Source organism: Pungitius pungitius, chromosome 4 (genome assembly GCF_949316345.1).
Source record: "Pungitius pungitius chromosome 4, fPunPun2.1, whole genome shotgun sequence".
NCBI lineage: Eukaryota > Metazoa > Chordata > Actinopteri > Perciformes > Gasterosteidae > Pungitius > Pungitius pungitius.
The window spans coordinates 8,397,720-8,410,666 of record NC_084903.1 but is presented as its reverse complement, the minus strand read 5'-3'; the positions used below and the strand labels follow the sequence as shown (position 1 = coordinate 8,410,666).

Below are 12,947 nucleotides of genomic sequence, written 5' to 3'. Positions count from 1 at the left end.
TAGCATCCAGATAATTGGTATTGCAAAAAACTAAGGGAGTAAACATCCAGTCCCAGAATAATGAAGTGTTTTTAATGTGTCTCATGAGTGAGACCTATGGCTTGTTTTAGTGAATGGTGACATGCTGAAAATCTACAGATGAACTGTCTCCTCAAGTTCTGTTTTCCAACAATGAAAAATTAAAAAATACAGGAATTGAGAATGAATTTAATATTTATTAATCCTTGCTCACTTCCTCTTCTGACATCAGTTTCACATCCTTCACTACCCCTGTGCTCTACTTCCCTTCTAACCGTGCAAAGCAGAAGCACAAACAAACCTCAGCCTTTAAACCGCCTGTCGCCTTCAGTCGGCTCATTGTCGGCAGCAGCACCATGGATCTAGCGGTGAGTGACAAAATCTTCAAATAATCGGCGAGAGAAGATACGATTGTGTACATTATGTTGATGTGTTGTGTTTATTTGTTTGTTCCTAAGGGTCAGGATGCTGTGGTTAGGGGAGGCGTGCTGATTTCCCATCACATCCACGAGGGAAAGCACCAGTACCAAGTGGAAAATGTCAGGTTCAAAAAAGCGAGTGAAAAGGCGTTTGTCAGGTATGAATCATTTGTCAACACTAAATTAATGTGTGTAGAGGCTTTTTGTTGTTGATGATAAAACAAAAAAGTAGAAAGGATGTCATTTGGAAAGCACCTTTTATCCACGGACCACAAAGTGCTTTAGATTAAATCTATTGAATAAATTAAAAATGGGTTAGTAAAAAATGAAAGAGGGAAATTTACCGGATAGAGGATGCTGTAAGAACAGCAACATAATAAACAGACAAGGAGATGATGAAGTAAGGGACCATTTAAAAAATACTTTGGCAGGTGAGTGATTAGAATTGTGTTTTCAGTCATGAAACAAAGCTCGAAAAGGAAAACTGAAAGACCTGTTACAAAACCATACAGGGGTTTATGAATAAAAACCTATTGGTTTGGCGACTATTTGAATTATAAAAAGCTTCATCCGGATTGTGATCATCAACCAGCCGGTTGTCATCTGATTCAGATTAAAATATTTCTAAATCTGATTGGACAACAGAAGTATATAACATCACAACATTTATTTGATTGCCTCTTAATCTTTAATCTGAAACACTAAAAAAATATATAATTCTCACTTAAGCAGAAACGTTTATTTTAATGTAGACCCCATTTACTCAAACAAAGTGACCCTTCTAGGAAAGGTTTACAGGGGCTTTAATAATGTCTTCTATGATAATTCTTTCTTGACGGTAAAGCGGTTAAATCTCTGCAGTCTATTTTTCTAGCAAACACACACAGTCTAAAGGAAGTCATTTCCCATAATGTTTGTTAACATTAAAAAAGTCCTCATTTCAATTACAAAGCATTTGCAAAGTATATATATATATATATATACAGTATACTGTATATTCTGTTCCTTTCCCAGGAGAGGAGACAAACTGATGCAATTAAACGGCAAGGACCTGCAGGATGTCACACCTGAGGAGTTGGCAGAGTCGTTGGCTAAAGATAATCCAATGCTGGTGAGTTTGTGTGCTGCCAAAGTCTAGCACTGTCACGCGATGGTGCGTATCTGGCGGAAAGGATCCACACGCAGAGGGAAGTCACAGAAATGAGGGTTTTAATTATCAACTGAAACAACGAGCCGAGCTCGAAGGCAAAACATAGAACGAAAATGTATCCTCTAAGGGACCAGCTAAGCAAAAGGCAAAACACAAAATAATCCTCCGAACGGGGAAGTCTCCTCCATGAAGAGGGAAGCTCGACAGGAGCCCACGGGATGCAGCTTCCGCGGCGCGACGCTGGAGATCGGGCGGGCAGGACTAGGCTGTGCGTAAGAGACAGCGGGGTCTTGAGGCTGCTGGACAAGGCAAGAACTCGACTTACAATAACAATCCGACAAGACACAAAGGGAACACATGCAAGATATAGACAGGGTGATTAGACATGACGAGACACAGGTGTAACAGCAAACGGGGCGGGCACTGATTGGAATGAGCGGCAGGTGGATGGGAAGACTACGTGAGAAGTGGGTGTGTGCGCTAAGGTGAGACTAATGGGTAAATGAGTGTGTCAGTGAATGTGTATGGCAGAGGGGGAGAGAGAGGGAGAGACCCGGATCCTGACAGTACCCCTCCCTCAACGAGCGCCCCCAGGCGCTTCCGAGGAAGGAGTCTGGCGAGACCGGTAGAAGTCCTCAATGAGCGAGCGGTCCAGGACGTCCCGGGCCGGAATCCACTGCCGCTCCTCAGGACCGTACCCCTCCCAATCCACCAAGAACTGGCGGCCCCGCCCTCGGGGGCGAACATCCAGAAGTTTACGAACCCTATAAATAGAGTCCACCTCGTCAAGAGGTGGGGGGGGGGAAACGGGGCGGGGGGGTGCACGGATGACAGGCTTGAGACACGAAACGTGAAAAACTGGGTGTATCCGACGTAACGAACCGAGCAGCTTTAATTTGACGGTTACCGGGTTGAAAACCTTAACGATGGAAAAGGGGCCGACAAAGCGAGACATGAGTTTACGTGAGCCTTCGCGTGTGGGCAGATTGCGAGTGGAGAGCCACACCTTCTGCCCACAAACGTATCTGGGTGCCTTTACACGGCGGCGGTTGGCAGTCTTACAAGTGCGCGTTCTGGTGCGACATAAAGCGGATCTCACTCTCCTCCAAGTGCGCTTGCATCTCTGAATAAAAGCTTGAACGGAGGGGACAGAGGTCTCCGACTCCTGTGACGAAAAGAGTGGAGGCTGATAGCCGAGGCAACTCTCAAAAGGAGACAGACCGGTTGCGGAGGAGGGTAAAGAATTATGGGCGAACTCGGCCCAGGAAATCTGATCTACCCAGGACGCCGGCGTCTGAGCGATCAAACTGCGTAGCATGCGCCCAAGAATCTGGTTGGTCCGCTCGGCTTGCCCATTGGTCTGCGGGTGGAATCCTGACGACAGACTGGGGGAAGCCCCAATCAGTCGACAGAACTCCCTCCAAAACAGAGAGGCAAATTGGGGACCTCTGTCAGACACAATGTCCACGGGAAGACCGTGAATCTTAAACACATGATCGACCATAACCTGCGCGGTCTCACGGGCGGACGGCAATTTGGGAAGTGGAATAAAGTGCGCCGCCTTAGAAAAACGATCGACAACCGTCAGGATTACTGTGTTGCCGGCGGATGGAGGGAGACCGGTAACGAAGTCTAACGCGATGTGTGACCACGGGCGCGATGGGATGGGAAGGGGTCTGAGGAGACCCGCCGGCGGAGCGTTGCTTGACTTAGTTTGCGCGCAGACAGGGCAAGAGGCAACGAAGCTACGTATGTCACGCTCTCTGGTGGGCCACCAGAATCTTTGACGGATCGCGGCTAACGTGCCCTTCACGCCGGGGTGCGCGAATAGTTTAGAGGCATGGCCCCACTCGAGTACGGACTTTCGCGCGCTCTCGGGAACGAACAACCTCCCCTCGGGGGCAGTAGGAGGTCTGATGGCGTGCGCAAGGGCCCTCTTAACAGTCTGTTCAACTCCCCAGACAACCGCTCCAACCACACAATGTTGGGGAACAATTCCCTCCTGGGTTGAGGCATCCTCCGTGGAGCCGAACTGACGGGAGAGGGCATCAGGCTTAACATTCTTTGAACCTGGTCTAAACGAGATGGAGAAGTCGAAGCGGCCAAAAAATAAAGCCCAGCGGGCCTGCCGCGCGTTGAGTCTTTTAGCGGAGCGAATGTATTCGAGGTTCCGGTGGTCGGTCCAAACGATGAATGGCACACTGGCCCCCTCTAGCCAATGCCGCCACTCCCCCAGCGCCAACCGGATAGCCAATAGCTCCCGGTTGCCGACGTCATAGTTTCGCTCCGCGGGTGAGAGCCGGTGCGAAAAAAAGGCGCACGGGTGGATCTTATTGTCATGGGCGGAGCGTTGCGACAAAATAGCCCCAACCCCTACGTCAGAGGCGTCGACCTCAACAATAAATTGTCTTGCGGGGTCCGGGGTGACTAAAATGGGCGCGGAGGTGAATAAACTTTTCAGACGACTGAAGGCCTCTTGTGCCGGTTCTGACCAATAAAACCTCGACTTGGTCGACGTGAGTGCGGACAGGGGGGCAGCCACCTGACTAAAATTGCGAATGAATCGCCTGTAGAAATTTGCGAATCCTAAAAACCGCTGGAGAGCAACGCGAGACTCCGGGGCTGGCCAATTGAGGACCGCCCGTACCTTCTGGGGGTCCATGCTGATTCCCCCAGCGGAGATCACAGACCCAAGGAACGTAACCGAATGCGCGTGAAAGACACATTTCTCAGACTTAACAAAATGCGGTTCTCGAGCAGGCGTTGTAAGACCCGACGGACGTGTTGGACGTGTAACTCGAGAGAGGGTGAGAAGATTAGAATGTCGTCCAGATAAACAAATACGAAGATGTTTAACATGTCGCGCAGGACGTCATTTACCAGTGCCTGAAACACCGCGGGGGCGTTGGCCAATCCGAAGGGAAGGACCCGGTATTCAAAGTGACCAATATGGGTATTGAACGCGGTCTTCCACTCATCCCCCTGTTTGATACGAACTAAATGGTACGCATTACGCAGATCCAACTTCGTGAAGAATCTAGCGCCCTGTAGGATCTCGAACCCTGACGACATAAGGGGCAAGGGATAGCGATTCTTGACCGTTATGTCGTTTAACCCTCGATAATCAATACAAGGACGCAACGACCCGTCCTTCTTTTCCACGAAGAAGAACCCCGCACCGGCAGGAGAAGAGGATGGAACAATAATTCCAGCCTCCAGCGACTCTGAGAGATATTTCTCTAACGCTTCTCGTTCGGGTGACGAGAGGGAGTATAGTCTACCGCGGGGGGGCGTGGTGCCAGGGAGGAGGTCAATGCTACAGTCGTAAGGGCGGTGAGGGGGCAGGGAGACGGCCCGGGAGCGGCTGAAAACCGCCCGCACGTCGTGGTACTCCTCCGGTACGCCAGTCAGATCACCGGGCTCCTCCTGAAAAACAGAGACAGGGGACACGGCAGGGATAGCAGACACTAAACAGTTACCATGACACGAAAGACTCCAAGACAAAATAGTACTCCTGACCCAGTTAATATGGGGATTATGCTGGACAAGCCAGGGGTGCCCTAAGACAATGGGGGAATAAGGGGAACAAAAAATGAAAAAAGAAATAGTCTCTTGGTGGTTCCCGGAGACGGTCAGACTCACCGGACTGGTGACCTGATGGACCTCAGCTAGAGTTTCACCATCCAGGGAAAATATGGTGGTGCGTTTTTCTAAATCCACCAGGGGAATGTTGTGTTCCCGAGCCCATCTCTCGTCTAGGAAGTTCAGTAGGAGCTAGCGCAAATCGTGGCAGTGGCAACTCGCTGAGGCACTTCCTGTTGCAGGCTGCGGTGCCGCGGTGATTCGTGGCAACTGCCTCGACTCTGTGGCAACTGCCGCGGTGATTCGTGGCAACTGCCTCGATTCTGTGGCAACTGCCTCAACTCTGTGGCAACTGCCTCGACCCCGAGGCAGCTGCCACGACTTCACGACAGCTGCGTCGACTTTGCGGTAGTGGTGCCTCGACGCTTTGCCGTTTTTACGACAACTGCCTCGACTTGTCGGCAGTGGTGCCTCGACACTTGCCGTTTTTGTTTGCCAAATAGGTGACATTTATGTTTTATAATTGGCCAGCAGGTGACAATACAATACGCCCTTTAACAGTACTAGTGTTATTTGTAATTTATTTAGTCATAAAACGCCGATAAGTGATACAATGGCTTGCCGTTTAAGTCCAGCTGAACTACTACGGGCACGTGTTGCCTTGGTAACAGTAAACACATTTAAAATATAGATAAGAGTATTAGTATAAGAGTATTAGTATTAATATAACCAGCTAGTGGTAATAGGAAGACATAAGTTGTGTACTCTTGCATATCTATCTACATAGCTTACATATGTAAATTCCAATTATAGTTATGGTGACACCTACCACTAAGTATGTAGTTTATTTGTCTTGGTAGGTAAATCAAATTGACATAAATTCATTCCACACAAGAGGTTTACAATGCAAGCCCAAACATTTTTTTTCATTGTGGAAGGTCACCCTTTTGGCAAAGGTCATTTTGAGGCAAATCTTTTAATTCAAAATGCTTCATATATTTATATATTTTCAATTGCACATCTCAAGGTGTGCGTCCACTAGTTTGAGCAAATTGTCAGCACTACTGTTGCTCAAACTTTGCAAATGCTTTCAAATTTTTTTCATCTAGCATTGCAGTGCAGAACTTTTGGTAGTGCTTCTTTTGTTCGAAAATAAAGGTAAAAAGCTCCGCTGGAGAGTCCTCGTTTAGGTCATCTTCCCAATTGTGGAGGTCATGAAGAGTTTCCTCTTGTTCTTCCTCTTCCATGGGAAGGACAGCGGGAAGTTTGTCGTAACAAATTAATTATTAAAAGTTATAGAGCATTTGAGGTACAAATTAAACAAATACAATAATGAATTAATAATACATGAAAATCTGTTTCATTTAACACCTAAAAGTGTAATCTTTACTTTGTGAAATAATGGGTATGTGATTATATGAACAAACCATCAATACCCATTTAAAATTGAATATCAGTATATAATCTGAGTTACCAGTATTTACATCTATATAAATTACTGGACTCAAAATCATCTCTGTAATTGCATCTTGGTTTTTTATTGCAAAGATTTGAACATTTCTTACCACTACTTTGCTTTCTCTGTCACCTCCTGACGTGTCTTCAGCAATGCGAAAGATATTATGTCTTTGAATGAACTACCAGATTCTGTGATTACAGTGATGCCAACTTGACGTGCAAAACCGCTGTTAGCCAGCATTGTGACAGTCAAGTAAGTGATGTTGCAGATACGCATGCTCACCCACAATTAAATTACACTCCATTTAGAATGAATGAAAAAAAGATTAAACGGAACTTGTCGATTTATTTTTTTTGATCAGCTTGGACAAATCATGTTGTTGGTATATTATGCCTGCAGATGATGAATCTGTGTTGTATTATAGCATTGTCGTAATCAAGAGGCAGGACTAGAGGGTCTCTTGTTATTTTGCCAATATCTGTGGCGTGAATAGAAATGCAAAGAGTATTTGTTCATTTTGCGTGTGTGTGACAAACTTTGATCAAGTCTTTGCACTTTGGAAATAGTACGTATAATTTAATAGCTGATTTCACCAAATAAATATCAATTGTTTAGGCTAGAACACATAAATCACATTGAAATACTTCAACAATGAGTCAAACACACAATTGGATTTGTTTGGAGGTTTAAAAGTAAATTAGACAATGATATACAATTTTACACATAACATACATTAACAACATACATTTCTTCAAGCTATATAACAAAAAAAAACCTGTGTGAATTCACATGATGATATAAAAGGAGGGATGGGCAACTGGCTGCCCCGGGCCATTTTTGTCATAAATCTTGCTAGGAAGTGCGCTGCACCCTCAATCATTTAAGTTGCCCATCCCTGATATAAGGGTTATATTCACAACATTTAGGCAACATAAGCAGGCAGTGCTATATGTGTCACACAAAGCAACTACACCAGCAGACTAGTGTCTGAAAAAACAGCCAGGCGAACAAATTACTTCTCACAATAAATTAATAAAGTTAAGTACGGTTACTGTTTACAAAAAGTATAGAGTGATATTAAAAAGTGCTCAAAAACATAGTAAACAACAACAAACTAAAGATATACTATATACTCTTGTGGCTAAATAACTTGAATGATGTGGAAAAAAATGTGTAACACATTATATATACATATAAACACACTGACTTAGAAGTAGTCATCCTTCTTATATTTGTTTATACAAGCGACAAACAAAAACAAAAGCGACTCTCTAAGACGTTACTTGTTATTGTACAGCTGCATGTCGAGATTACTTCTTTGCAAGCTATACCAGCTGCTGCAGCAAGTATATACAAATATACACACACACACACACACACATATATAAAACCCATTAGGTTTTATGGGATCTTGATCTTATGATATTTTAAACGTTACAATGCATCTTACCAATATTTACAATTTGCATTCCTTCGGGGAGCTGCCGGAAAGTGGTTTTTGTTACCAAGGCAACAAAGGGAAACTGGTCTTAGTCCATATTATCTTAGCTGGACTTAAACGGGAAGCCATTGTATCACTTATCGGCGTTTTATGACTAAACCAATTACAACTAACAATACTAATACTCTCAATGACCGCATAGTATTGTCAATATATGAAAAGAAAACGGGAACAGTCAAGCCACCATTACCGCAAAGTCGACGCAGCTGTCGTGAAGTTGTGGCAGCTGCCACGACTCGACGCGGCAACTCACTTAAAATGTATTATACGGTCATATATTGTTGAAATACTAAAAGTAACGGAAACTGCACTTCTCCCAAACAATCGCAGCACCCTCACCCTCCGTAGCACCGTTACCTTTACAGCCGTGGCACCGCTCGAGCTGCCTGCCTCGACCGGAGCTAAGGCTCCCTTAGCGGTCGTGGCACCTCTCCATTGAACTCCATGTACCTCGACCAGCCGAGAGCTAAGGCTCCCTTAGCGGTCGTGGCACCTCTCCCTTAAAGTCCCGGTACCGCTACCAGCCGAGGAATCAAGCCCATACATCGTAGTAACGATCCTATAACACAATGCATCTGTCCATTTAGCTCCCCCGACCGAGGGACCGGTACCTGAACCCGCGGTACCGCTCGAGCTGCCTGCCTCGACCGGGGCTAAGGCTCCCTTAGCGGTCGTGGCACCTCTCCATTGAACTCCATGTACCTCGACCAGCCGAGAGCTAAGGCTCCCTTAGCGGTCGTGGCACCTCTCCCTTAAAGTCCCGGTACCGCTACCAGCCGAGGAATCAAGCCCATACATCGTGGTAAAGCTCCTTTAACTCGAAGCACCGGTCCATTTAGCTCCCCCGACCGAGGGACCGGTACCCGAACTCATGGCACCGCTCGAGCTACCTCTCTTGACCGAGTAAACACACGAGGCAGTTGCCACAGAGTCGAGGCAGTTGCCACAACTCGCCGCGGCAGTTGCCACAGAGTCGAGGCAGTTGCCACGAATCCCCGCGCACCGCAGCCTGCAACAGGAAGTGCCTCAGCGAGTTGCCACTGCCACGATTTGCGCTAGACCTTGCTCAGGAAGTTTCCCTCCGCCCCCGAGTCAACCAGCGCCGGACAGGAGGCAGATGAGCCGGCCCACCTTAGAACGGCGGGGAGAGTGGTGCGGGATCTGGATGAGGATGAAGACACCGCCGCGCTCGCCAGTACTCCTCTGTCTACTGGCGAGCTCTGTCTTTTACCGGACAGGAGGCGGCGAAGTGGCCCGCCGCACCGCAGTAGAGGCACAGTCTGTTCGAGAGGCGGCGTTGTTTCTCCTCCGGCCGGAGGCGAATGCCACCCAGCTGCATGGGCTCTGGTTCGGGGGCAAAAGGGGGAAATAACTCTCGAGGTGTCGGGGTAGCGGTGCGGGCTCGTCGCCGTTGTTGAAAGCACCGATCGAGGCGGATTGCCAGCTCGATCAGCGTGTCGAGCTCGGCTGGTGACCCACGAGCGTAAATCTCCTCCTTGAGTTCTATGTTCAACCCCTCTAAAAAGCGGGCCACCAAGGCGGGTTCGTTCCATTCGCTGGTGGTGGAAAGAGTTCGGAACTCTATAGCGAAGTCGGCAACGGACCTCTTTCCCTGACAAATGGTGGTCAAGAGACGCGATGCTTCGCGTCCAAAGACTGACTGGTCAAATACTTTTATCATCTCCTCCTTGAAGAAGAGGAAGCGTCCGCAGCAGGGATCTCCAGCCTGCCAAACTGAGGTTCCCCATTCACGGGCGCGCCCGGTTAGTAGGGAAATCACATAAGCGATGCGGGCTCGGTCTTCAGCGTAGGTCCGAGGCTGCAGAGAGAAGGCCACCTCACACTGCGTCAGGAATGCCCTGCATTCCGCCGGCTCCCCAGCGTAACACGGGGGGTTATTGATGCGAGGCTCAGGAGACGACGAGTGAGAGAGTGAAAATGAAGACTCGGAATGGGTCTGGGTCAGGCGCATAGATAGGTCGTTCACCTGAGCGGCCAGACTCTCAACGGCCTGCCTGGCTGCCGACAATTCTTCTTGGTGTCGACCCAGCATCGCTCCCTGGAACTCTACGGCTGTGGCAATGGATTCCTCCCTTGCTGGATCCATAGCGTGTGGTCGGATTGTTCTGTCACGCGATGGTGCGTATCTGGCGGAAAGGATCCACACGCAGAGGGAAGTCACAGAAATGAGGGTTTTAATTATCAACTGAAACAACGAGCCGAGCTCGAAGGCAAAACATAGAACGAAAATGTATCCTCTAAGGGACCAGCTAAGCAAAAGGCAAAACACAAAATAATCCTCCGAACGGGGAAGTCTCCTCCATGAAGAGGGAAGCTCGACAGGAGCCCACGGGATGCAGCTTCCGCGGCGCGACGCTGGAGATCGGGCGGGCAGGACTAGGCTGTGCGTAAGAGACAGCGGGGTCTTGAGGCTGCTGGACAAGGCAAGAACTCGACTTACAATAACAATCCGACAAGACACAAAGGGAACACATGCAAGATATAGACAGGGTGATTAGACATGACGAGACACAGGTGTAACAGCAAACGGGGCGGGCACTGATTGGAATGAGCGGCAGGTGGATGGGAAGACTACGTGAGAAGTGGGTGTGTGCGCTAAGGTGAGACTAATGGGTAAATGAGTGTGTCAGTGAATGTGTATGGCAGAGGGGGAGAGAGAGGGAGAGACCCGGATCCTGACAAGCACACTCTCCATTTCAGACTGTTGACACTGACTGTTATAGTCGGATAATTCAGAGACTATTGCAGTGCTAGTCAATATATAATATATACATATAGTCAGTAGCAGTTCACGTGCAAAACTATTTCATGTTTGGTATCGCCCCCCCACCCCCCCCCCCCCCCCCCCTCTGGTCTCAGACAGTGCACAAGGCCTGCAAGCAGACGAAGCCCACGGAGCAGTTCTTCTCATCGGAAGACACTTTACATCCCTTCTCCAAGGAGTCCACGGTGCTCAGCTTCAGCATGGATATGAGGAGGATGGAAGACCTGGAGCGGAGTGACGAGGGGGGCGTAGCACAGGAGGGGGGCGTGGCGCCGGAGGATGTTTGCCAACCTGAGAGTGGAGGGAGAGGAGATGTGCTCATCATATCCATGACGAAAACCAGCATCTCTGTGGTGACTGGGAGGGGCTGCGACAGCGGGGGCCCCTGTGAGGGATGTCCCGCGACGGGGTGCACCTTTAATGACGTTGTGATGGTGTCACAGTCCAGCCAGGTGGTGCTCGGTGAGTGAGTTGTGCTTCAGTCCCCGATCTTCTCTTCTGTCGCTCTAATTTGTTCTACATTCTATTATATATTCATATTGAAGGTCTCACTGATATCAGGGTCACTTGGTAGTAAATCATTTATACATATGTTATACAGTCCAGTGACTGGTAAAACACATTCACACACAGAGGAAATTGAGGGATTAACCACAAGTTAATTTCGAGGGGAATGGTTATGAACTATGAACTGCATGCCTTTCCCTGTTTGGCTTCATCCAGTTTCAAGAGGAGGAGGAAGCTTCAGTCAAATAAAGTCATTGGACACTCCAATCGAACACTTGCCTTCTCATCAATACCTCAGAGGTCTCTGCTCACAGAAGATCATCTATGCGTCACCGAACCCAGGTTTGTCATTCAGAGCACCTGCTGATTCATTTACACTCATTACAAAAGCTTTTATTTCAGTTTCCAATTGATTTATGAAATTCCTAGTCTTTATGTATTCATTTTTTTCCATGTACAGAGGAGATGACCATCTACTTTTACAAGGCAACCAGTTTCTCCTTCTTCAGAGGACAGCCAGTGGTACTAAACTTCAGCAAGTCCAACTGCTTCCTCAGGTGCTGCAAGGAAGGCGACAGGGTGTTCTTACAAGTTGAGGTAATAACTGTTCATGTGCACCTGGTGGAAAAAGCAATACTCACTCAGTAAGGCCAGCATCCAGTTAGTGGGTCAAATATCAGAAACACTGTTGAACGAGATCTGCAAAAGAAAAAGAGCAAAGTAGTTACTTTCAGCCAAGTTGTGGTTATTGTAAAAGTTGCACATAGAATAATTTCGGCTAATGTTGGCATTCCTCAAGGTCCCGGAAACAGCCCTCATCCCATTTAATGTACTGCAAGATAACATGTGTGACCATCAGGATATTTCCATGATTTACTACTAATTAGGGGCATGTGGTGAAGAATTATGATCGACATATAACTCAAAATACCTGGGGGTATTTAGTCAGGAGGTTGAAGAGCCGTCTGTTGCCTCTGTGACGGATGTCCAGATGTGTTTTATTGCTGCAGACCTGCGAGAAGCAGAAGCTGAAGAAGATCTGCAAGAGCGACGAGATCGCCCTCTCCTTCGTCTTCTACATGAAGACTGATGGGACCAAAGAGCGGACGTTTGAGTCGGCGCTGCACGCCGACTGGTTCATCAAAATAGACACGTCCTTCGCTAACTCTGTGGGAATGGCCAACCTGGATGGAAGGAAGGGGGACGAATCGTTCTTCTTCGTCATACAGACTTGAGGGAGAGTCACTCGTGTCGGACGTATTCTCATTCAAATTCACATGCAGAATTTCTTTATGACATTATTTTAGAGAAAAGAAAAACATGAGATGAGATTTTTGTTTCACCCACGATGGCCAGTGACAGAAATCAGAAGTCACTGCGTCAAATTCTGCTTTTGCAGAAGAGCGTAGATATGTATCATACAACTATATCTGATTAATAAATGTCTAGTGTTTATGTAATCCTGCAATCAGTACTGTTGTTTAAGGCCTTTCGAGCGGATTGTTGTTAATAAATTGTGTTGTGCA

At 47.5% G+C, this 12,947-nt stretch overlaps 1 protein-coding gene across 1 annotated transcript; it reads left to right on the top strand.

The window, feature by feature from the left end:
- The first annotated feature begins 308 nt into the window (after positions 1-308).
- On the top strand, positions 309-12,941 carry LOC119225998 (uncharacterized). Its single transcript, XM_037483758.2, has 7 exons — positions 309-386; positions 477-595; positions 1,452-1,548; positions 11,010-11,376; positions 11,638-11,763; positions 11,882-12,018; positions 12,432-12,941. The coding sequence occupies exons 1-7, from the start codon at positions 375-377 to the stop codon at positions 12,654-12,656; spliced, it is 1,083 nt and encodes a 360-aa protein (XP_037339655.2). The 5' UTR covers positions 309-374; the 3' UTR covers positions 12,657-12,941.
- Positions 12,942-12,947: the final 6 nt, after the last annotated feature.

Excerpts from the sequence above, each read along its gene's own strand:
- LOC119225998 (XM_037483758.2), top strand. Across the intron at positions 596-1,451 it reads AGTGAAAAGGCGTTTGTCAG|GAGAGGAGACAAACTGATGC; the intron begins GTATGAATCATT and ends TTCCTTTCCCAG. Across the intron at positions 11,764-11,881 it reads CTATGCGTCACCGAACCCAG|AGGAGATGACCATCTACTTT; the intron begins GTTTGTCATTCA and ends TTCCATGTACAG.